The sequence below is a fragment of the Sciurus carolinensis genome, chromosome 8 (genome assembly GCF_902686445.1).
Source record: "Sciurus carolinensis chromosome 8, mSciCar1.2, whole genome shotgun sequence".
Taxonomy (NCBI): domain Eukaryota; kingdom Metazoa; phylum Chordata; class Mammalia; order Rodentia; family Sciuridae; genus Sciurus; species Sciurus carolinensis.
Genome location: NC_062220.1, coordinates 88633545 through 88660011, shown reverse-complemented (window position 1 = coordinate 88660011; position 26467 = coordinate 88633545). Strand labels below are relative to the sequence as shown.

Here is a 26467-nt window from a genome sequence, read left to right as displayed (position 1 = left end):
ATACTTCCAGTGGCAGCCTATTGATTTTCTGCCTTCCTGGTTGGAACAGAGGCTTCCCTGCTGGATCTGTTCTGCCAAGTTCTGGGCATCATCCCTGAGGATCTGCCCTGAGTCTGCTCCTCCAGTCCTTCCACCAATTTCATACGCATCTAATACTCTATATTAAATCTCAATTTGAATAAAATCCCTAGGGTGGGGTCTGCTTTCCGCAGTTGGGACTTGGCAGACACAGGCTTGCTAATTTTACTGCTCAGTTATAGGCAATGGTCCTGCTTGGCCATGATTGATGGGATCAGTTTCCTTGTTGGAAGAACAGGTTGAGAAACTCTTGTATTCAGCCCAGTGGATTTCCACAAATAAAGTATTTAGCTAAGCTTCAGTTGTTGGAGTTAACAAAAGGAAGAGACAATATGTTGTGAGAAATGCAAACCCCAGGTTTAAATTCTGCATCCTGATTCTGGTCTTGACTCTGCCCCTTACCAGTCAATGATCTTCATTTAATTCTTCCCTATTCTGAGACTGAGTTTGCGTGACTTTAAGACAACGGACTCTAGATGACTTTTGAGGTCTGTTTTAGCTCAAAGACTCTATGCAATCATATGTATGAAATGGTTAAGTGCTAAACAATCTCATGGTCCACTAAACATTAAAATCCTTGCATATGACAGAGTCCCCTTTGTCCTTACTCTGCTGATAAATCATGGCACTAAGCTTTCGGTTCTAACTGCTTGCTTTTGTTTTGTCTTCCATTAATAGTAAATTGACATAAAATTGCAATTCATGAGAATTAGAGGTGTTGCCATGGAAACAGCCTTGATCCATCGATGGAAACATTAAGTTTTTGTTGCTAATCTCTGAGGTGCTGGTAAAATGAAAAACAAAATAAGTGTTACAGTAAGAATAACATTTTGTTTTCAGAGAGGATCACGTCCTGAAGGTTTGCTCTGAAGGCATCTATAGCACATTGTGGATAAGGTTCTAACATCCCCAGGTCAAGCAGGGCTCCTGACTCACAGGGTCTGACATAATGTGGCAAGAATGAAATGTACTGTTGGTCCTGACACCCCACGTTTGTGTTACAAAGATGTTTTGGAACTCATTGTGATGAACATAAAATGAAAACATTCCACTTCAGGCTTATTGATCGTGACTCAAAATTATCTCCTACTGGAACCTAGTGAAATTTTCTTTCTTCCCTTCAAATCAGCTCATTTACTTCTGGAAATATTTCCTATTTTCAGTGCATACTCCCTTCTTTCCTCCCTCCCTTCCTTTGTTCTTGATTTTATTGAGGTATAATGTATGTACAAAAAAATGCATCCACTCTAAGAGTGCTGTCAGATGAACTTGATTATTGTATGCAGACATTTAATCTCCACCAACATCAAGATGTAGAATTCCTGTATCTTCCTAAAAAGTCCTTCTTGTCCCTTTGCAATCTATTCCCTTCACCTTGCTCTCCCACCCTAGTTACCACTAATTTGCTTTCTATCACTGTTGTTTTACCTTTGTGTGTGTGTGTGTGTGTGGTGCTTGGGATTGAACCCAGGGCCTTGCAAGGCAAGCACTCTTACCAGCTGAGCTATATCCCCAGTCTTCATTTTACCTTTAATAGAATTTCACATAAATGGAATAATACCATATGTATGTAGACTTTTGGGTTTGACTTCTTTCACCTAAAATAATGTCTTTGATACTCATCAATGTAGTCATTTATATCATTTCATTCCCTTTTATTGCTGTGCAATCTTCTATAAGATGAATATACTACAATTGGTATGCACTTACCAGTTTATAGAAATTTGGGTTGTTGCTAGTTGCTTCTATATATGTCTTCGTATGCACATATAATGTTACTTCTCTTGAGTAGGGTAGCCGGGCTGTATGATACATGTACTTTTTAACTTTGTAAAAAACTACCAATCCTGTTTTCCAAAGTGACTTTACTAGCTTGCATTTCCACTAGCTATGTGGAGGTAAGAGCTTCAGTTGCTACACATCCTTGCCAAAACTTGGTATCATCTCTCAGTTTCTGTACTTCTCTGGGTCGGCACCAGCTTGCAGAACATACTTTGAAGATGACTGCTCTAAGTCATTTGTAGGATTAATTTCTAAAATTAAAAAATAAGTGTAACTTTCTATAATTAGAAATCAACTAGGTATTCTGATTATTACCGACCAGAACGACAGGTTCTAATACAAAAACCTGTTTGGATTAAAAAAAATTACACAAGTCTAGCTCTATAGCTTTATATGGATTTTACTTTTAATGCCAACTTTTAAAGTATACTTTTTGTCTGAGAAGCACTTTGGGTTTTCTTTCTTTCCTAAATAATAGAAAAACCTATACTATCTATTTTTAAGAAATGATGCATATCTAGCTCTGACACAACTTGTGGCCTTGAAAGCATGTCCATTATCATCATTTGTGGCCTCTTAAGCAGAGTTGGGATGAGCAAGAACATAATGGGTGGACACCCAGCTAGGCTCAGGGTCAGAGGCAATGATATATGCACTGGATGGGGTGTTGGGGTCCTGGAGAGGTGTCTTGAAAAAGACCAAGGAAACAGGAATCCAGAGCCAAGGAGAATGGAGCACAGTGCCAGGGGCAACAGCTGAAGCCACTTTTCCAACTCAGTTAAGTTTCTCAACATTTGGTGAGAGGAAGGAAGGAACACACCACGGATGAGAGATGTCAGAAAAGCCTGTTAATTCTTTTACCTTTAGTCCATTTACAAGGCTAATTAGAGTCATTGAGGAGTCAGGTGAATCAAGAGCCACACAAGATTGTGCATAGAGTCAAAAATCTGGACTTTGCAGTCCCAAGGGCAGGTTGATTCTGCTGCTTATTTGTGACTGATGAGCACATTAGAGCGGAATATTCACAAGTGCATTAAGATGCACTTATCTCTAGTCACTTACAGAGGGTGGATCAGAGCTGAGTTGGGTTATTTTGCTAGAGTACACAAGCAAGTCCATTAAAAGATGAATTCACTAAGGAGAAATTGTACTCCACTCAGAAGAAAAGTAGCCACAGAGTGCAGGAGATCCTGCTGAGGCAAAACAATGCCATGGTGCTAATGCGTTATTTTTGGCAACCTCTGGAATTGGATAGTTATTAAAGACTCATGAAGAATTAGACCCACATTAGAATGTAACACACATTTTTTTTCACAAAAATTTATGTTTTTTGGAAAATTTATGATGAAGAGTTATTTTGAGTAAGAAAGCCCTTTAAGAAATAAAGAGAATTATCATTTAAAGTGTGGAATCTCTGCTTTGTCTCCTTTGATAAAATTACCTCGAAGTAAATTTACAGTACCTATAAGGATTAAAATGTTGTTAATTTTTAGGCAAAAATACCAGGTTAAAAATTCCAAGTTTATGAATAGCAAAGCAAAAGAGTTGTAGGATGCTTTGCATATTTTACATACAGATCAGGTTTAGTACATGGTCATTGGAAAAACAAGTGTGAGGGACTCTATAAAGGGTTGATTCAAATGAAATAAATAGGTTAAGTATGAAAATATTACTGGACTTCTGGGTAAAGAAGGTAATTAGGCAGAGAGATGTGCGACCCACATCCCCCATTCCCCAAAGCACATATTTTCTAAACTAGTCAGAAAACTATTTGTGAAATCAGTTGCAAATTACCACTGCCCAGGAATTAAACACAATAGCTGTCCCATTCAATAAACACACACAAAAAACACAATAAAATAAATAAATAAAAAATAAATAAATAATAAAATTAAAAATAAAATAAATAAATAAAAAACACAATAGCTCTGTCCCATTCAAGCAGTTTTATGAACCCAAATGTCTAAGAGAACTGATGCCTATGAGGAGTCCATGCAAGCCGAGATTTGGAATCTTCAATGTGGACACCTGTGAGTTCCCTCTGTAAGGCACAAGGACGACTCTGAGGCAGCCAGTCGTTGCACTCCCACTCAGTACTGTCTCTGCTCTACTCCAGGGCTGCAATTTAAAATATTGAAATCCACCCAGGGAAAGAGAGTGCTGAAGTGTGGCTCACTGTAGTTGGGAACAGGCAGGTAGCACAGGTGTGGAACAAAGTGAGGGGCTAAGAGTTGATGGCGGTTTGAATTTTTCTATAAGCTGCTCTTAGCAAACAATGAACTATAAACTGCTCCAAATTATTCTGGAAGATATAACTCCAACACCTAGGTAATAGACATAGTAGAAATAATAACTGAGTATCTCAAAGGAGGTTAACTATTTGGGAAAAAATAATTTAGACCCTCATCCCATAGCAAACATCAAAATAAATGTATATCAAAAAAACTGCATAGAAATAAGTAAGCTGTCAAATGAAGAAGACTATGTCACTGACTATCTGAGTCTGGAATGTGGAAGGACTTTTCAGGCATAAAAAAATCAATGGAAAAATATTACGAAAAAAAAAATATGCAATAGATTTGACCACAAAAGCCACGTATTGCTTTTATATGTATTTTTAAAACTATATCAAACACAATAAAAAATTTAAAGACTATAAAATCAACTAAATGTTTGCAAAATTATAGAAGTGAGCTCATGGCCTTAGGATAGAAAAGATTTCATATAAATCAATGACTTTTCTTCCTCAATTTAAATTGAAATTAATAAAGGCCATGAAAAGATAATTTATAAATTTAATATTTTATAAAAAAAAATAGTAGTTCCGGCCTCCCCAGGAACTAAACAAACCCACATGAAAACAAAATTGTTTTTTTTTGTTTGTTCATTTAGTTCAGATTTTAAGATGGGATTTTGCCAAGTTGCCCTGGCTGACCCTAAACTCCTGGGTGCAAATGATCCTCCTGCCTCAACCTCCTGAGTAGCTATTTTTTAAATTATGAATGGCAAAGTTTTTTAAAAAGATAATATACAAATAAAGCTAGATAAAAATCCTCTAATTAGAACGTAGACAATCTGATCATATTTGTAAAATGTATTTTATTTCCGTAAATTTTTCTCTATATTCCAATGAGCTAGTCAGAAACTCAAGGATTTATATGTATATCAAGAAACGTATCCATTCACTTATCAAAAATTTAAAATGACTCAAATGCCTGAAGCTAGAGACATCTTACATAAACTATAGTGCAACTGTATAAAAATACTGTTTTTAATTATATATTTAATTTAATGATCGAATTTTAAGTTTTATTTTAAAAATGTTAGTAGTTATTTGAAATCATAATTGTTGACATGAGAAATATTCAGAATACTACGAGTTTTTTGAGATGTACTTTGCTTCAAAATGAAAATAGTTTGTTTTTCTGATAATAAAAATAAAATATAGGGGCTGGGGTAGTAGCTCAGTGATAGAGGTCCTGGGTTTGATCCTCAGCACCATAAAAATAAAAGTATTGGGTCCATCTACAACTAAAATATATTTTTAAAAAATGTAAACTTATAATAAAAAAGTGGTACAAAAAGCCCAAAGGAAAAAGTAAAACCAAATCAAAACACCATCTCTCAGAGGTACCAGATGTTAAGCTAATGAGTATCTTTCCATATGATCCTCTGTGCACGTATGTAGGCACACTCTCAGGCACAATTTATATAATATTATTTCCATGAATTAGTGCGTACTTATGTGGAATTTATTTCTTTTCACTCAAGATATTTATAGAAATCTTTCCAAGTCAAAATTATCCCTATCATCATACATAATGATTATGTAATATTCTGTTGTATGTTTGGCCCCAGTTTGAGTTAACTAGATTTCTGTTGATGGATACTTTTAACAATTAGACAGGAACCAGTCATGCAATAGTTGTCTGATATCATCAACAAGAAGCTCCTGGGCATCCCTTTAAGAAAGAGGATTCAGGTTGTGGCATGTGTGAGGCACTGGGTTTGAACCTCAGCACCACATAAAAATAAATAAATAAAATAAAGGCATTGGGTCCATCTACAACTAAACAATATTAAAAAAAAGAAAGAAAGAAAGAAAGAAAGAATCAGGATTCAAAGCTGGGTGTGGCAGTGCCCGCTTCTAATCCTAGCAGCTTGGGAGGCAGAGGCAGGAGGATCACAAGTTCAAAGCTAGCTGTAGCAACTTTGTCAGGCCTTAAGCAACTTAGCAAGGCCCTGTCTCTAAATTAAAAGTAAAAAGGGCTGGGGATGTGGTTCAGTGGTTCAGTACCCTGGGGTTCAATCCCAGTTGCCAAAAAAAAAAAAAAAAAAAAAGAGAGAGAGAGAGAGAGAGAGAGAAGAAAAACAAGATTCAGTCTGTGAGAGGGAATTGATATGGAAGGGAGTCTTGTTTCTTTGGGAAACTGAGTTGTCCTGACCCATATCTACTCATTCTAGGCAACTCCAGCACACAGGATCAATGACTGTTTGATCCTGCCCACGTCTTTCCCAAGAAACATCGTCGTAAAGGCTCAGAGGAAGATCACACCTCTACTAGAGATCTGCTTCCGGAAAAATTTAAAACTAGCTACTGAAAGGTCACTCCTGGGACTACAGGGCTGGACATGTCTTTTTTCTTCCTTTCTGGGCTGGAGTTACATTACAATGAACTCCATGGTCTCGCCAACCAGTCTTGACTCAGTCTTGCTTGCAAATTATGATTTTACAAAATCCTTCCTTGCCTGTAGGAAGCTTATCTTCAACTCTTCCTTTCCTGTTGTATTTCTATTATAGTTCTAACTCTTCCCAGGCCCTTCCTAGGATATCTAACTAGGGTCAGTGTGGTACTCTGCAGAAACATACAAAGAAAAACACAAATGTTTTCCAAAATATTGTTCTGATGTCATCCACACGTAAATCCACATCCTTCAAAGAATAAATGTGCATGATGTTTTAAATGATCACTGCTGTTATGAAGCATTTAAGTAACAGTAGAACAATTTAAAAACTAACTCCAAATATGAGATTCAATGACATCTTGTCTAAAACATTATAATGGCTTCCCAAGACCAACAGTGTATAAGACTATTTATAAGACAAAGCAAATGAAATCATTACACCTAAACAGACTTGAGTGGCTCTCTTTCTACACCTCTGAAAGAATTGTGTTTTCCACCAACTGCCAAATGATGAAACTGAATGTCATCAGTTTTTTTTTTTCAATGTTAACTGCTCATTCCTTATTGTAGTTTGATATTGTTATTCAACTACTGTAAACAAATGCTGATTAACAACAATAACAAAAAAGACTATTTGTAGTCAAATCCTGCTGCCCCTCTTCCCTTCTTTTCCACCATCCCTCATGGTGTCCACTACAGAAGAAGGTTACCATAACAAATTCCTCATCATTCTCCTCAAATGGATGATGGCCTTTCATCACTTTGTGACTCAGCTCACATTTCTGCCTTTTCCTTCCACAGGACTTTGCGACCCTGGAGGCTCATTGGAATCACTCCTCAGGTGTCATGTGCAATTCCCTCAGATTGGTCTGATGAATTCTCATGGCTAGCCTGGGGTTATGGACTTGGGGGAAGAATACCACCAAGGTTACGTGCCCTTCCTGGTGCCTTATATCAGCAACATGTACTGCTTACCTCTGGTGATGTTCACTTGGTCACTTGGTCATGGTGTGTCCCAGCTTCTCTGCTACAGATTACTGCTCTTTCCTTTCCATACATACCAGTCAGTGAGTCCTCAAGTCCCACCCACACTCCAGGGATAGGGAACTAAGCCTCCCCTTTTGGAGGGATACATAAATAAGTTAAAAACTGTGATGTGTTAAATCCAGCACAATAGCTAATAAATATTTTTAGGGAAACACTTTGAGGTTTACCCTGTTTTGCCCAGTGATTTTAACATTCGCCTATGAATCTTGTCTACAGCAATTATTACTTTGGCGTCGGAAAGGCAGTTTCCTGTTGCCCCTATTTTTTCACATTCATTATTTGCAATTCTGTTTGTAAGGAAGAATTTCCCCTTTTCCCCACTTATTTACTTTTTAAATCATGTATTTAGATTTGTATAAACTCAGTGATATTTATTTTAGGCTTTGGGTTATTATTAAAAAAAATTTTTTTTTTAAATTTTGTTGCTCAAATTATTCCAACTTAGGCCATTGGGAGCTCTTTCAGGCTGGCCCTGATGTTCTCTTGACCTGTGCCGCTCACTTTTCGTCCCCATATATTTTTTTAAAAAACTGCTTTCTGGTACAGTAGTCACCCCTAATCTGAGTTTTACTTCCCAAAGTTTCAGTTACTCGTGGTTAATCACAGTCTGATGATATTAAATGGAAAATCACAGAAGCAAACAAGTCATAAATTGTAAGTTGTGTTCCTTTCTGAAGAGTGGGATAAATTCGCTCAACATCCTGCTCCTTCCTACCTGGGACATGAATCTTCCCTTTATGTGACATGTCCACATGTATATGCAACCTGCCTGATAGTTCCTTAGTAGCCATCTTGGTTATGAAATCTCAACTGTCGAAGTGCCACAGTGCTTGTGTTCAAGTGATCCTGAGTAGCTTAACAGTACATCTGAGTGCCTAGGTCTTTCATGTCACTTCATCTCATCACCTAGGCACTGTATAATCTCACGTCATCATCACAACGAGGGTGAGTGCAATACAGTGAGATGTCTGGAGAGAGAGACCACATTCATTTAACTTTTATTACAGACCATTATTATAATCGTTCTGTTTTGTTTTTAGTGATTGTTTATTTTATATTTTATTTTATTTTTGGCATTGCTGGGGTTTGAACACAGGGTTTTGTGTTGTTTTGGTTGTTAATCTTTTATGTGCCTAATTTGTAAACTATACATTTATATATTGGGTTCAGGCACCCCTGCCATCTTGGAAGCTGTCTTCCCAGGGGAGAGGGGACCACGGTACTACAAAGATGCTCCAGATTAATATCGTAGTTTCCCTGTGTCAGTCCTCAGAACTCACCATTTCTTCAGGGAGTCTTGCTTCCTTCCCTGGAGGGTGTCTCCTAACACTGGGTTGTCACTGGTTCTGGGTCCACTCGGAGGATGAAACCAGGAAATACATATGCCTATCCACCCATGAGCACATCCATATATGAATCTGTGTTTATTTTAATATAAACAAATCCATCCTAATATGTTCAACTCGAATCCACAGGCTTCATTCTAACCTTCTCTGGGGAATATTTTTAAATGTCTTTGTCCAGCCCCAACCTAGGCCAATTAAACCAGAAACTCTGGAGGTTGGGTCATCATTGATATTTTTTTTTGATCTCCCCAGGTGAACATAATGTTCAATCAGGGCCAGAGGGAATGGTACAGAGTGGCCTTTCCCTGTTTGTCCCTTTGCCTAGGGCCAGTTCCACGGCCCAGCTCCTCTATTCTCTCTTCTGGAGTCCAAGCCAGCGCCTCCTTCCTCCCCGAGCTCACCTAACCGCTTTGTTCCAGTATGAGGTGCAGCCCTCCCGCCCGCTGCGTCTCTCTCTGTCTAATTAAGCCGACAGGAGCCCTCCAGAGCAGCAGCGAGTGTCATTATCTGCTCCCCTGAGTCATCAGCCTGGGAACACAGATCATGGGTCACCAGCCGTAGAAAGGAGACTTTCTCGCCAGCAGCCCATAAACAGGCCCGCCTCGCCCCAGGAGCTGTCTCAAGGCCAGATGATTTAGGGAGAAGGGCTGGAAAATCTCAGTCCGGACTAAGCCACGCCCTCTCATTCCCGCTCAGGTTGCAGTGGCCTGGGAATCTCCAGTTACGGAAGTTGAAACCGTGCAAACGCCTGAAGAGTTGAAAGGCCACAAAGAAATATAAAGAGCTGTTCTATTAAGAAGAGTTAAACGTATACTTTTGTAGTTGTTAGGGTTATAAAACTTGTCTGATGAGAAATACTACTTTTTTTTGTTTGTTTGTTTTGGTAAAAGTTTCAAACTCTGCTCTGAGCATAATGCATATCATGTAATAAGACCTTCAGAACCGGCCTCAGCAACATTCTGCTTCACCTGAAGAAATCAAGGACGTGATAACTAGTGGGCAGGAAAGAAAAGAATAATTTTAAATGAGTGATTGATGTGTAAAAGTATGAGTTTCAAAGGGATCAATTACTAAGAGAAACAGATTAGCGATTAAAGTAATAGAAGAATCAACTATTTAAGGTGTTACCTATTTGAAAAAAAATAAGCTATACTTTTTGAGGTCTTCTAAACTTATATTTGCTGGAGAAAAAACTCATAAAAGTAGTGTGTGCAGAAGTTGTACACGTAGGTAATTTCTTTTTTAAAATTTTTAAATTATTTTATTTGTTCTAACTAGTTGTACATGACAGTAGAATGCATTTGTACATTTTGATAGATCATACATAAATAGAGTGTAATCTCCCATTCTGATTATACATATTGCAGGATTTCTCACAATAGGATGAAACACCATAAATGGGATTTAAGGAGTTTGTTATTGCTGCATTAAGACAGTAAGGTTTTAAATGAGATTGACACAGAAGACTCCTCGGACAACCCAGATCTTCAGCACAGGTGCCAAGGGTTAAGTATTTGGGGCTAAATCACAAGGAATTGGTGTCAAGACAAGGATGAGGCTCTGATGGTGGTGGGTGGGCTGAAGGTTGTCTCAGACTTCCTTCTGGTGCTTCCTCCTCTTGTGGTCCTGCTCTCTCTCCAATTCTTGGTTCTCAATTCTCAATTCTTAAGAGGTAGAGGGAGTATCTGAACTTTCAAAGAGATTTCAGAGGGAAAATTCAATATTTAACTCAAATGAAAGGATGGTCTGCAGGTCAGGGGTGGGTCGAGGCCAGCAAAGGAGATATTTCTTAGGTAAAAGATTTTTCCTTCAATCATGCATGTTCTGTGCCCACTACCACTATCATTAATTCAATTCTCAAAGAATGGACTGAAAGGAAATGTCAATGTGGTGTTACAGTCAGCTTTTTGCTGCTGTGACCAAAAGGCCTGACAAGAAAAATTTTAGAGGAAGAAAAGTTTATTGGAGGCTCACAATTTCAGAGGTCTCAGTCCATAGACAGCCAACTCCATTGCTCTGGGCCCAAGATGAGGCAGAACATCATGGCAGAAGGGTGTGGTGGAGGAAAGTAGTTCAGGACATGGTGATAGGAAGCAGAGAGAGAGAGAGAGAGAGAGAAAGAGAGAGAGAGACTTTTCCTCTCACCAAGGACAAAATATGAACCCCAAAAGCACACCCCCAATCACCTTCTCCTCCAACCACCTCTACCTGCCTTCAGTTACTACCCATTCAATCCCTGTCAGGAGATTAATGAGCTGATTAGGTTAAGATTCTTATAACCTGATCATCTCACCTCTAAACTTTCTTGATTGTCTCACATGAGCTCTTGGGAGACACTTTGTGTCTAAACCATAATATATGGCATGCACTGACTTATGGAGACATTTCATAAACAGTTATGGACACATAACACTGTAGGAAATATCACAGGAACTGTTGAAAGAAATCTCCCACTAGAAATGCACGATTTCTCCAGAATTTATACTTGTAACTAAACCTTTGTGGCCATTCCCTGAATATATACATGTAGACGGATCCATATTTGAAGGAACAATTTAAAAAACAAAGGAAAAGCAAGTGATTTTTAAAGAATCTCCTGTTTTGTACATATTTAATGATAGAGTGTTCTTTCGAGGGAATTCAGGTTAGGGACTGCATAGGATTGATCTTGGATTTCCCCATCTAGCACATAGTACCTGATACAGAGCAAATATTTGTTGAATAAATTTTTAATATCTGTGACCTTAGGAATATGTTTTAAGTGAATGCTGAATTTTTCTTCCTTCTTTGCTCATTGGGGAACTGAGACTGGGAGAGGTTAGCTAGTTTTTTGGGAACTATTGAAAAATCCATGGCAGCTCTAGGAACTGAGTGTACCATTCCCACGCCTGCTCAGCCATTTTGTTGGGTCTCACCCAGGGTGGACTTTCCCACCAGGCACAGTGGGAAGGTTCACCACTTTTAGGGATCTATGAAAAAGTTCTAATTTCTTCTAAAATCAGAAGCAAAAGTTACATCCATGTAGTCATAAAACATAATCTTTAACTTTTTTTTTTTTTTAACGGAGGAGGTGGCCCATGAAAGTCACAGTGCAGCCAATCACCTCTACCTCTTATCACACACGTTAGGAAATAGTCCTGGTGTGTCCCTCTCCAGGACAACAGACACCCACCCAAGTACCACATGTCATCCAGAGTTTCCTTCCCTCCCACCAAAATATCCCATTTAAAATTCAGGTTTATGGATATCTAATTTACATATAGCAGAATGACCCCTGTTTACCGTATGGTTCTATGGGTTTTGACAAACCCATTCACTTGTGAACCCATCACCATAATCAAGATATAGAACATTTCTACCATCCCCAAATGTCCCTTCAAGTCCCTCTGCAGTCACCCCAATCTTACTCCAATCCCAGCTCCTGGCAACCACTGTCCTGTTTGCTGCCTGCGTAGTCTCACAGTTATCAGAATAGCATGTTCAAGGGGTCCTCCCGCAGCATCATGCACCCGTGTTCCATCCATGTGCTGCATGTACTGATGATCCACTCATTTGAGCTGAGTACAGTGTCATGCAAAGTTGCATCACAGTTTTGTAAAATAATCTGCTTATCAGTAGAAGTACACCGGGTGGCTTCCAGCTTTTGATAATAGCATATAAAGATACTATAATCATGTAAGGATACCTTTTCATCTGGACATGCATTTTCACTTACCAGGGTGAAGGGTGTTGCTTGGGATTTCTGTGTAGGGTAGCAGCTATACCCCTCCACACTCTCCATATGTCTACCTCCCAATCACCAAAACCTGTGCCTATGTTATGTTGGATGGCAAAAGGGAACTGGATTTTTAGATGGAATTAAGGTTGCTAACCAGCTTAACTTAAGTTAAAGGATCATTCTGGATTATTTGGTGGGCTGATATAATCACATGAGTCCTCAAAAGCAGAGGACACCAACCTAGATGTCCTTAATGGATAAAAAAAAAAAAAATTGTGGTATATACTAAACAGTGGAATATTACTCAGCCTTAAAGAAGAATATAATTATGGCACTTGCAGGTAAATGGATGGAGTTGGGGAATATCATGTTAAGCAAAATAAGTCAAGCCCAAAAAACCAAAGGCCAAATGTTTTCTCTGATAAGTGGATGTTGCCGATCCATAATGGGAGGAGGGAGCAAGAGAAGACTGGAGGAACTTTGGATTGGGCAGAGGTGAGTGCGGGGAGGGGAGGGAGCAGGGGAGTGGGAAAGATGGTGGAGTGAGACAGATATCATTACCCTAGGTACACGTATGATTGCACAAATGGTGTGACTACATCGTGTACAACCAGGGAAATGAAAAGTCATGCTCCATTTGTGTACAATGAGTCAAAATGCATTCTACTGTCAATTATAACTAATTAGAACAAATAAAAATTAATTTTTTAAGAAGCAGAGGACATTTCCTAGTTGTGGTGAGGGGGGAACTGTGCTAGAAAAGGTGCAGAGAGACGCGCTGTGCGGTTGCTAGGTCACAACATCATGAATTAAGCTTCCTACTTTTCTGGAAGTCAGAACTCTACAACAATGGCGTTGGCAGGGCTCTGATCCTTCTGCACGTGTGGGAAGAAGGTGTTTCCTTGCCTTCTCGCCTTCGAGAGGCCGCCATCTTCAAAGGCCGCCACTCCAGCCTCTGCTCTGTGGTCACAGGGCCTACCTCACCCTGGTCCACCATGGCTTTGCCTGCTTTGTCTGCTTTGTCTTCCACTCGAGGCCCCCAGGATGGTACAGGATGATCTTCCCAGCTCAGATCCATAACTTGATCACATCTGCACAGTCCATCTGGCCATATGAGATAATGTATTGACAGGTTTGGGGGATTGAGATGTGGACATTTTGGAGAACCCTCGTTCACCCTAAGGTAGAATTTTTTAAAAAAATTGACAAAAAGAAAATTCCCCAAAAGCTCAGCCTATTGGGATGATCAACTCTTCCTGGTTTGCTTGAAACTTTCCCAGCTTTAGCACCGAAAGTCTAGTGTCCCTGGTAAGTCCCTGGGTTCTGGGCAAACTGTGACAGTTTCTCACCCTAGCTGGTAGACATAATAAGTGCTTGATAGAATGGACAAACAAGCAGCAAACAGATCCAGAACATACTCACTTAGAAGGAATCTTAGCATGTTCTCTTGGAGAGTAGTTTTTGCTTTCACTAGGCACGCGAAAGGCATTACCGAGGAGTTGCTCACGGTGATATGTTTATGTTATCTGAGGCTTAAGGAATCTTGGATAGGCAGAAGGGGTTTCAAGTTATCTAAGGTGAAATGGACGTGCATGCTCCTGGCCAGGCAACTTCACCTTTGACCTGCGAGAGGGTGGTTTGAGAATATAATTTAAAGAAAAATACAAGACCTAAAACACGTATGGGGATTGAAGAAAGTGAAAAAAGCACACAAGAAGGATTTAGACTTGTAGACAGCCTAGGATTTACTATCAGGGTGATGATCTGAAAACTTAGGGTCTCGGTTTCCTCATCTGTTCTATGGGGTTAAGACTGTCCTTCCTTAATTCAGAGACCTGCTGCAAACAAATGAGATCTCACACTGAAAGTTTTGACAAGAGTAGAGATCTTTGAGGATTTACCAACTTTAGTTAAGACAATCAGCTTTTCTCTACTTCAGTTTTCCCACAAGGGCGTGAAGGTTTAATCACTCAACAGAGGCTAAGTGAGTATCTTCTAGGTACCAGCATTGGTTTGGCCCTGGAGGGAGACTGTGAATAAAACCACCAATCTCTGTTATTGCCACAGATATATTCTGGAACAGGAGACAAAGAAACGTATGTTGGGATGAAAGAGCAAAGAATCAGAGGATAATAAATGAGAAGAACGAATGATCGGAGGGTTTTGCTATTTAAGAGGGCACGATTAGGCAGCATGCACCTGCAGTCCCAGCATGTGGGAGTTGAGACAGGGAATCACTTGAGCCTATTAGTTGGAGGTCAGCCTGGGCAGACATGAGACCCTATCTAAAAAAATAAATAAATAAATAAATCAAAGGGAGTGGGATTGGTCAGGGAGGTGACATTTGAGCAGAGAATGAAATGAAGGCAAGAACCATGGAGACACATCTGGGGAAAGAGGGCTGCAGGCCAGGGAAAGGTAAAGTTGCTATAGAAGCCTGGAGGGAAGGGGTGGCTGTTGCATTCAGGAAATGGCAGGAGGCCTGTTAGCACCAGCAGGTAGTGGGAGATGAAACCAGAGAGGAACAGGGGAGGGGGCGGAGCACAAAGGCCGTGTCCATGGCGGACATGAGGACTTTGGATTCTAACTTAGCCACATGGGAGGCGACTGGAGGGATTAAGTAGATGAGTGACATGATTTCATTTTCCCTTTAAAAGGATCACTCCGAGTGCTGTCAGGAGATGGATATCAAGGGCAAAGGTAGGAGTAGGGAGACCATTTGGGAGGCTGGGGTGGAGCAGATGGCAGGGGTGTTGGTGGTGGAGAGTGGTTGGACTCAGGTCATATTTTGTAGATACATAGAATTACCCAGATTTTGGATGTGGGAGGAGAGGTAGAATGCAGGATGTCTTTTTTTTTTTTTTTTTTAATCTAAATCTGACACCTCTAGGTATGGGGACTGAGAAAAGAGAGGAATCAAGGCTGACTTCCACATTTTGAGTGTGAATAACCCAAAGAATGGATTTCATCTTTTCTGAGAGGGAAAAGTTTTAGGGTAGGTGGTGGTGGTGTTCGACTCAAGGGTTTGATTTTAGATATGTAAAGTTTGAGGTTTATTTGGTAATCATCAAGGTGTGGATGACATTTGAGGCCACAAGACTGGATGAGAGCTCTTCAGAATTAAGTACAGTTACAAAAAAGAAGAGGCCCAAAGTCCTTCCAGGGTTCAAAGGAAAGAAACAAAGAAAGGGAAATTATAATCTTAATTTTAGAACTGTCTGTCTTAAGGAGAAAATGAATGAATATATTAGTCTCTTTTGTGTTCCTATAATAAAATACCAGAGACTGGGAACATTATAAAGAAAAGAGGTTTGTTTAGTTAATAGTTTTAGAGGCTGAAATTCCAAGATTGGTGGGCCCTATCTGTTTGGCCTCTGATGAGGGACCCTTTGACTTACCACAATATGGTGGCATCATGGTGGGAGCACATGTGTGAGGAAGAGATCACATGATGAGAGAGGAAGTCAGAGAGTAGAGAGGGGCAACTTGCTCTTGCAGGAACTATGTTCCTCCCTTCTCAGGGCGGCACCTCCAGTGACCTAACCCACTCTCCCTCGACTCCACCTCCTACACATACACCACTCAGTACCATCACCCCACCGGAGACCAACCTTCCAACACAGGAACCATATCCAGACCAGAACATCCAGTTAGCTCCTGGGACTATTCAATAAATGTGAGCCAACCTGCCTGTCTGCCTTCTTTCCTTCCTTCTCTCCACCTGATTCTCTATGGAGTTGAGTGAGACAAAATAAGCAGTGTCATAAATACAAGGCTCATACATTTAACAAGTATGTGTTGAGTGTCTACTGTATGCTAAGCCTAAGTATGTGTTGAGTGTCTACTGTATGCTAAGCCTAAGTGTGTGTTGAGTGTCTACTGTATGCTAAGCCCTGTTTTGGTTGCCAGGGAAATGGCAGTGATATGATGGACAAAACTTTATGACCTCGTGAAAATTACATTCCAGTGAAGGAAGGGGTAGACCAGCAACAATATAAGTAAAATATATGGTCTATTAGAAGAGATGAGATCTACAGCTGAGAAGAAAGTGCTGGGGGTTGGGGGTTAAGGTGGAACCATTTTAAACCTGATGTACATAGGAGGCACTACTGAGATGGTGATATGAGAGAGTGAGGGAGAAGAGCCAATGGGGGAATAGAATTTCTGGCTGAGGGAACAGCAGGTGCAAAGGTCCTGGGGTGGAAGCCTGCCAGGTGTGCCCAAGGAAGAGTGAGGAGCTAGAGTTAAGTCAATAGCATGAGTGGAGAAGAAAAGAGAGCAACAGGAGCTGAGCTCCAGGTGGGGGCTCAGCAGATCCTGTGTGGCCTTTCAGGCCATTGTCATGGCTTGGACTTCTACTCCCAGTGAGACAGGAGCCAGTGGAGGCTGACTGATATTTACCCCCTTTCCCACTTTATAGGCATTTTGTCACATGCCAAATTTTTCTGTGAAGAGACATTAAAAGCCAAATATTAGTTATAGATAGCCTCAGTAAAAGCAAAATATAGAGGGCAGTTTGGAAGGACTTGGCCTGAGGATTTTAAAATTCCTTCATTCTTCGCAGGCATATATGGATCACAGGGAATACAAACAGGCCTTACCACATTCCAAGTAAAAGGAGCTGGCACCCTCACGAGGAAAGCGACTGGCATCAAGACTAAATGTTTATTATTTATGTGACAATTAAAATGCTGTGTCTTGGATTCATGTCAATTTTTGACTTTGTGACGGTGTGAGAGCAGCAGGTATTCTGAAGAAACTGCACTTTGGATTCTGTGGTTTTCTTTACCTGGTGATATGCAATATGGCCCCTATCTCCATGCTGGGAGCACCAGGAGCTGCAGCACCCTGTCGCCCCAAGATCACCATGCTGGAAAACGACACCCTACGGTGTGCTGCGTGACTAAGCTGTGATATCCTGTAGGTCAGGTCGATTAAGTGCATTTTCGTTTTTCTGAGCTTATGACAAGTTTACTGGGACATGACCCCTCATAAGTAGAAGAGCATCCATACTGCCCCCATAGGAGTCCAATGGCATCATTTTACAGATGAGGAAACTGAGGTCAGAAATGTTAGGGCACTTCCCCAAGGTCACATGGTGCATAAAGGAAGCCCCTGTCCCCCTTGCCCCAGAGGGATCTACAGACCATTAGCAGCTGGTAGGTATCTGGCACTGCAGGCAGGCTCTGTGATGTTCTGCTGCAGAGTAGAAGAGCCCATGTGAGTAGACCTTGCCCTCTCCTTCCCTTTGTCTGTCTCAAAACAAAAAGTGGTCTGAGGAATTCAGTCTCACTGTCACTGCAACACTGACCCATTCAGCCACCTGAGTCCTTGCAATCAAGGAGTGTCCCACTGAAGTGTCACCATCTTGGGAAAGCAGTTCTGCCCCAGATTTATTTCCTGGCTTCAGTTTTCATAACCTTAACGTGAAAAGCTTAAAGTCCCTTCTGGCTTTGAAATGTTAGGACTCGATGGAATAGTTTCTTGGGATTTAATGCACAAAAGAGACAGGACTGGAGAAAAATCCCTCTCCCCTTGCCTTATTTTCTGTGTGGCTAAAGCTGGTACCTGATATATAAATAGTCTGTGTCCTAACCTTTTGACAAATTACTCTCTTTGTCTCTCTTTTAACCTCTCTCCTTTTAAATATCTTTTGTTCTCTCTGATTCGTGGTCAGATTGGCTTTTGAATAAACTTTCTGAAGGTTTGAGCCAACAGTTCTTGTAAACTGTTGGGGGCGGGGCGTGGGAAGAAAGAAGAAGAAAGTTCTTGTTTCCACACAAATCATGGCGGGGCAGCATCTGTCTCATTTTGATCACACCAATGAAAGGGGGAAAGAGTTCTTATTGATGGGAAGAAAGCGGAGACAGTAAAGCCCAGGAGCTTCTCTTTGGTCAGCCTGCCATTCTGCTTCTGCCTCTTCGCGTCCTCCCAAGGGCTGGACACCCGACCCTCCCACGGAGGTTCTCCCAACCTGGGCGGCGGAGCTGGAAACCCAAGCCCCACACCGGGGGGCCTTCTCACTGCCTTCCCACGGCCTGGCCATCCTGAAGCCCAGGAGGGCGTGTCCAGTGCACCAGAACAAGGGAGGCCTGACAGGAGGCCAGGCAGCGTGCCTGCTCCCAGGGACCCCAGAGGCCACGGCCAGCCAGCACGGGAAACCCGAGACCAGTCCGCCTGCAGGACACCGAGATTCCCAGCCTCCAGGCTTCATTACCATGCATCTGGGACACCCGCCCCGCCAGGGTGACTGTCCAAGAGAGGGGCGCCATAGGCTTCTTGGTTCTCTCTTTGCTTCTTTTCCTCTATTCCTTCCCGCTTTCCCTTCCTCGCGCTCTTTATGTGTCTTCCTTTCTTCTTCTTCTCAGCTTTCCCCTTCCCTTTCTTCTCCAGCCTCCCTCTCTCCACACTCTCCATCCTTCCCATATCTTTCTAGTCCTTCTTTGCCTTCTTCTTCCTCTCTCTTTCCCTTCCCTTCCCTTCTTCTTCCCCTCCCCTCCCCTCCCCTTCCCTTCCCTTCCCTTCTCCCCCCGCCCCCCATGGCCTTGCTTGCAGGGTTTACCCAAGAGGTGCTCAGGGGCTTCAAAATCAGCAGCCTACGCACCACCTGTCCAAGGAGATGAGCACATCACAGTGAATTCTCAATATGGACCCCGGTTGGTCACTGCCCACCAGGAGATGCTGGCCGTTTTCTTTATGCTTGTTTCTTTCTGCATCCTGCCCCCCGTCCCTTTATTAAATCTCACGAGTCAGCTGGATTATTGTCTTGCATTTTCTCTCTGTTGATCTCTGTCTCTCTCAATTTTTCCCCCTGCCCTCCCCCTTCTCTCTCACACACCAGTGAGAAATTGGAGAACTTTATTTCAAGCATCAAAGTTCATCTGATGTGTGGCGTGATGGTATCATTAGTAAATCAGGTCTGGATTTCCCTGGAATTTAGAAAATGAAAGTTACCAGTAGTCTCTTTTTCATGTCATATCAAAGTCTGTTGTACATGGGTAGAAGAAAAGTGACCTTCTGTTCACCCTGGTAGGGAGTCTCTGGAAAATCAAGACCCAAAGAATCCATCTGTAAGGAATTTTTCCCACCATCAATGGGTGAATTTCCTTTCCAAGCAGAGCAATAGCACTAACCCCCTGCTTCACGCTGTTAACACAAGCATAACGAGGAAGATGTGCCCTCCCCGGGGGACAGGGAACAGTTGCAAATATGCATTGAGGCCCTGCAAGTTTGCTGGTTTTTGCTGGATGGAAGAGCCATTCCTGCGTCTGCCTGTGCAGGCCAGTCAGACAAGTCCTTGAGACCTCATGGTGGTGACTGGAGGGCCCATCCGCTTTTTCTCCTCCCCTTTCTTATCTCAGGCGGGTCCCTTAAAGGAATGACTCTCACATTTAGTTCAAAGACTGTGGGGGACACCAGTACATCCTCCTGAGGGTCTTCTGAGGGGATCGCTGGCTTCATTTATGTGACAGACTTTTGCTGTTTAAATTTAATACACTTCAACAGCATTTCTTCAAAAGCAGCTTTTTTGGTGTGTGTTGATTATTTTATGATACATGTTGACATTTAATTGAACTTAGTAGTCTCAAAAGAGACAATGGCGGAGGGGGCACATTCTTTTCACTGTTCATGGACAACATTTTACCCCAATTCTGGGACCAGAAATGTCAAAATTCTTTCCTCTTGGAAAGTGATGAATCGGGCAAATACTACTTTTTCTATAAACGGATGTGAATTATTTCTGTCAATTTAAACTATGGAAATAGCCATTTATGTACACTGTGTGTTACTGTCCAAATTTATATTTGTGAAATCTTCCTCTTACACCATTCCTGATCATCTGGGTATCTACTCAAAAATCATCAAAAAGTAAATACTACTCCTACTAAATTCTAGCACAGAAATCATATAAAGTGCAAATGTGTACCTTTGCAGTTTCTTTGGTGTGTGTTATGCAGAGTAGTAGCTTCGGAGTAAGATAGGTGAGGGTTAGAATCCCAGCCCCACACATTCCTTAATTCCACCATGCCTCACTCAAGACAGATTGTGCCTGCAGCTCTTTGAGGAGAACAATGCATTTACAATACAAGACAGGACCTTCCCCTAGCTGCTGTTGCCTTACTCCAGCAAGCCACTAGGTGGCACTCGTTTGGGGGAATCCTTCACCTGCCATCTTTAGATGTCCTGGAATTCCCCACCATCCCATCTCCTTATGATTTTCTAAGTGTTAGTGTTCCAGTATGTGGATTCCACTCTCACTGGCTTAGGTCCAGTCATTTTGGGACAAATTATTAGAACTTTCATCACTCTACCACCAAAGCACATATTCCACCTACATCTGCAGGATGAGCAGTATGGAATCTAATCTATGGGAAGACAGAGAGATGAAAGAGAATAAGGAGAGAGATAGGTAACAAAGGAAGGGCCTCTGAGAAAAGAGGGAGGGGTGGAGAAAGGCAGAGGAGCTGGGTGGGGAGAGGGGGAAGGGAAGTGAGTTCCTATTCCACTAAAAAACCAAGGGCTTAATTTTTGTTAAACAAAAATTGTTAAACATGCTGAGAAGCCAAAAGAGGACCCCTTTCCTTTGCAAACCAAGAGCTTAGAGGACAGTACTGAGAGAGCTGGCTAAGGTGCCTGGCCACCCAGCCTGTGAATGCTGGAGATAAATGCAAGTTGGGTAAAGATGGGCACCTTACTCAGTTACTTTTCACTGTCTCAGATCCCTTCCCCACACTGTGTTGCAGAAGTAGCTAAGTGAGAGCACAGTTGAGGGTCACTGACAGGTCTGGAGTATGTTTTTCACACTGATCATTTTGAGGAAGAAGGCAGGGGATATGAGTACTTTTTAAAAAATTTTTTTTTATTAAATTTTTTTATTTTTACAGACTGCATTTTGATTCATGGTACACAAATGGGGTACAACTTTTCATTTCTATGGTTGTACATGATGTAGATTCACACCATTCATGTAATCATAAATATACGTAGGGTAATACCATTTGTTTTATTCTACTATCTTTCTGTCCCCCACACCCTCCCACCCCATTTTCCTCTACACCATCCAAATTTGTTATGAGTACTTTTAAGACTCAAGGCTAATGCTTTAAGACAGTGAGCTGCCTGTCCCTGGAAGGACGTAGGCCATAGTTTTAATGCTTTATTTGTTAGTATGCTGAGGAGAAGGGTGTGTCCTGCACTGAGCAAGAAGGTCTCTCAGATGACCTTATGTCTCCTCTGATGCTACCATGTTTCTCAAAGCATGAAGGATGGGCCCAGCTATGATAAGCCTCCAGGCCTTCTTTGTTGACACCCCCTCCCTTTGTGGTCTGAATGGGTGGCTGAAGGTGGGTACAAGGAAGAGAGGCAGCGACCCACACCCCTGCCTCTTACACTCCCTTTAGCAGATTTCACCTCCTCAGTGCTGGTGGTGGAAGAGGAGAGAAGAGGAGAGACTGGGCGTTTACTGCATGGGAAATCGAAGTCAAAAAAGGAAAGGAGGCCAACTTTATTTGCTTCCACTTGCAGAATGGGTCGAACTTGTGACTGTCTGAATATTTGCAATTAACTAAGTCTAAGAGCATGAAGGATCAGATTCTCCTGAGTCTGGGGGAAAGCAAGCTGCTTATGCCAGTGTGTGAACATCGCAGAACTTTTCTTCCCCATTATCTTCATCACTGCATGGATGTTATTGTTTCCGTGTGTGTCATTGTCATGAAAGCTGGTTCAGATGGCACTGACACATTTTCTAGAATATTTGTGAAGAAGGCAGACAGTATGGATTTGAATCCTGGCCTGGTGGACTTAGGTAACTGATTTAATCTTTGCAAATAGTTCTTTAATCTCTTAGGTGGAGTCGAGTTAAGCATGTACCTCAGAAGGTATCTGTAAAAAAGTAGTAGACTAAAGGGCTTAGTCCAGTGCCTGACACAGAGCCATTAGTGTTTCCATCATTATGATTTAGAAGACTTGTTTTGCATTTTTGCAATATTTTGCAAGAACCCTTAGCAAATATATTAGTCTGTGAACATATGAACTAATTCATGTGCTTTTTTATACAAGTCAATTTAGTATTAATTTTGAAAGGCAATTTGCAGAGGGATGAGAAATTGTGTGATAAAATCTGACTCAACCACAAGAAAAAGTGCTGAATTAGTCAGAAGCTAAAGCACACACAAGAACTGGGCATGGCAGTGCCTGTCTGTGATTCCAGTGATTTGAGAAACTGAAGCAGGAGGATCACAAGTTCAAGGCCTGTCTTGGCAACTTAGCAAGACCCTCAGCAACCTAAGTCCCCTTGTCTCAAAATAAAAAATAGGGACTGGAGATATAGCTCAGTTGGTAGAGTGTTTGCCTCCCAAGCACAGGGCCCTGGGTTCAATCCTCAGCACTGCAAAAATAAGTAAGTAAGTAAATAAATAAATAAATAAATAGGACTGGGATTGTAGCTCAGTGGTAAAGCATCCCTGGGTTCAACCCCCAATACAAAACAAAAACAAAAACAAAAGTAAAACATATACAAGTAAAGAAAGAACCACCCCCTCTTGGCAAGAAGCACTAGCAAAGCCCAAGGCATGCAAATTGACTTCGCAACTGCCCTATGCTGGGTAACGAGGCAGAAACTCTGATTCCAAATACAGTAGTTACCTCTTAGAGTTTCCAAGACTCACAGTGAATGCCTGAAACAGTGGATAATAACAAATCCTATGCATTCTATGTTTTTCTTATAGATACATACCTATGATTGGATTTAATTTATAAATTAGACCTAGTAAGAGATTAATAGCAATAATAATAAATTGAAAAACTATAACACTATATTGTAATACAAATTATGTGAACATGGTCTCTCTTCCTTTTTTGCTCTTTCTCTCAAAAAGAATTACTTGAATACAAGCATTAAGATACCACAACAGTTGACCTTATATCTGAGATGGCCACTGAGTAACTGACAGGCAGGTAGCCTATACAGTGTGGATACATTGGACAAAGGGATGATTGACATCCAGGGTGGTGGAGAGGGATGAGATTGTATCACACCACTCAGAAAGGCATGCAATTTGAAATTGATGAATTGCTTTCTTTTGGAATTTTCTGTTTTATATTTTCAGACCATGGTTGACTACATGTAGTTAAACCACAAAAACTGAAACTGCAGATAAAGAGGGACTATTATATAGAAGATTGGAATTAATTTTTAAAAATCTTCTCAGATTTTCAGATAATTCTTTGAGGTATACAACCAAATTTATTTATAATTTATTCTATTTTTGTACTAATTCCAACACTAAAAGAAAATCTGAGTTTAGAAGGTCTTGGAGAATGCTTTTTGAGTTGACCTGGAAACAAGAGTTTGTTTCATGTCTAATGCAACTGGAGACAACTGTGAGAAACCTTTGCTGGTAGCCAACCTCCAGCTGGTTACCTATTATTCAACTGATTATTATAGATATTTCCCATGCTATCTGGATAGTGGGAATCACTTTATTTTTAGTAAAATAAAGTCCCTGCTGGTCTACTTTATTTCACTAAATGTCAAAATTCTCCCTGGATCCTTTATGAAGTATGTTTTTTGGTTTTCCAGCAACTCTTTCCCTTTCCAGAATCGCTTCTTCCCCCAGGTTGGGCTCTGTCCCTCGAGGGGGCCGCAGGAGCAGGACAGAGGAAACCAGGCAAAGCCAATCACAAATCCCATTCCTCTGGTCACAATGACTGCCTCGGATATGTCCTGATGACTTATTTAGAGACATAGCATCACAATGAGACCTCAGCTGGGAAGTCTGGGGAAGAGTCTCACTGCGTCCCGCCAGCTTGGGTGTTGCGGGATGACAGCCCGGGGCTTCTCTGGACACTCTGCAGAAACGGAGCCAGGAGATGAAGACAGATGGTTGCTGGTGGCATCGATGGAGCCATCCCTTTCCCTAGAATTTTCACTTCAGTGAAACAAGAACTTTTTCATGTGTTAATCCAGCTAGAATTGGGGTTGCTGTCACTTGCACCAAGATATCAACACTTGCCCCCGGGATTGTTGCGTAGATTTAATGAGGTGCTGTAGGTGGGAGGGAACCTGCAGCAAAGTGCCAGGAGTTGGGATGCTCCAGGAGTCTCCCCCATGCTAGGATGCTCAGGGAAAGCCTCATAAGTGGTGCTGAGATGGGCCTGAGTGTTTGGGAAGGGCACAGAAATATGCAGAGGCAGGGGGTGGGGTGTTGGGAATTTCCAGTAGAGTGGTGACAGCAATGTGCAATGCACACTTTGCACACACTGAGAAGACCAATCAGTAGAATGAGGACTCCTGGATCAGAAAATGATAAACCAGCCGGCCAGACCAAAGCAGTTCTTTGGTGCAGCTAAGGATCGTGGACTTTGCCTGAGAGATACAGGGAAATATTGCTGCCTGGCTTGACCTGACAAATCAGCATTAATTTGACAAATCCCCGGTTGCGGATGATGACTTAGCAGGGAGGCCATTTCCGAGGCCACTGCAGGGACGCAGGCCTGATGTAGCCCAGGCCTAAGCAGAGGGGGCCGAGTGGAGGCGAGGGCAGGCCACCCAGGGGCCACTGCGATGTTGTCAGCACTGTGCACTTAGCTCCACTCATGACCTCTTCCTTGCAGGGGATGAAGCACCAGCCTCGAAGCACCAGATCCCTATTAGCCTTTGTCCTTGAACAAGAAGAATGGCGTTTCCGGAGCGGCTTTGCTTTGTTTGGCTTGCTGAGTGATTAGCAGTTTTCTGTTTTGCTCTCACCACACCCTCTGACTCACCCTGTGTACTGTAGGCGTGTGTTTCTTTTCAGGGCTTCATAATAAATTTCTTCTTCTTCTGCAAACATCTCGTTTTAAATAGAGCATTCGGTTTATATTGGTTTGTACCTGCTTTTTGTGAGGCTGGAAAGTAACCTGGTTAGGATCTAGCGCACAAAAGCGAAGAGGAAATCAGCCATCATTTGTGCATTTGTCGTGCAGATTTTAGGAAGAAGTTGGAACTAGAACAAAGGGAAAGGTTCCTTTCAGAGGCGTTAGTACGGCACTGTGGATAAGCCCCAAGTGGGGGCCAGGAGATGTGAACTCTAGTCTGAGCTCTTTCATTTGCAGCACCCGCTAGCTAACATGCCTTAGCATGCTCCTTGACATTGCTGTCTCTGAGTGTTCTCAGCCATAAGATGAAATGACTCTGTCGGAGGCCACTCTAACTTTGCTCCCAGTGCTGTAATTTTAAACATCTGTCCTGAGTGCCAATGCAGGTCGCAGTTCTCTACTGGAATAAGGTTAGACAGAGCACTGCAGGTACAGGGCCCGTTCCACTTGCCTGCTGGTTCTGTGGGTCTGCCATCTTACTCTTAAGAAGCATCCCATTTTATTTAACTCCTATTCTATCCACAGATAAAATGGGGCCCCCATTACATTTTTTAAAATGTGAATAAGTTGGGATAGAGTTTAAGAAGACTCATGAGTATAATGTGGTTCCCACTCTGCTATTTATAGGCAGGGTGACTTTAGAAAGAGACTTATCTGATTTGAATCTTTGTTCTTTATCTGTAACTGGAGATAATAATACAAATCAGCCAGATTTATTTTCAGGATTAAATGGTGTAATGCATATATCATATGCTTGGCACCTGGTACTTAGTATGAGCTCAATAAAAGGGTAAGTATGGTTAAAAAGTGCTCATTTCAGAGGCTACTTTTCTGCAGCCTTAATTCCTCAGTCGAGAACCTGAATCAAAATATTTACAGCTCCCATAATCTTTATTTAAACTAACTCATTGAGAATTTAACTGAGAGCTGGAGTTGTGACTTAGTGCTAGAGT

The 26467-nt window shown here is 41.6% G+C and overlaps 1 protein-coding gene across 1 annotated transcript in view; it reads right to left on the bottom strand.

Annotated features, from left to right (window-relative positions):
- Wipf3 (WAS/WASL interacting protein family member 3) overlaps positions 1-25489 on the bottom strand; it is a 170760-nt gene extending 145271 nt beyond the window's left edge. The window contains exons 1-2 of the mRNA XM_047562137.1: positions 25422-25489; positions 24451-24586 (exon numbers count right to left, since the gene is read on the bottom strand). Of these exons, the coding sequence (XP_047418093.1) occupies positions 24451-24586; positions 25422-25489 (204 nt within the window). The remainder of the gene's footprint in view (positions 1-24450; positions 24587-25421) is intronic.
- Positions 25490-26467: the final 978 nt, after the last annotated feature.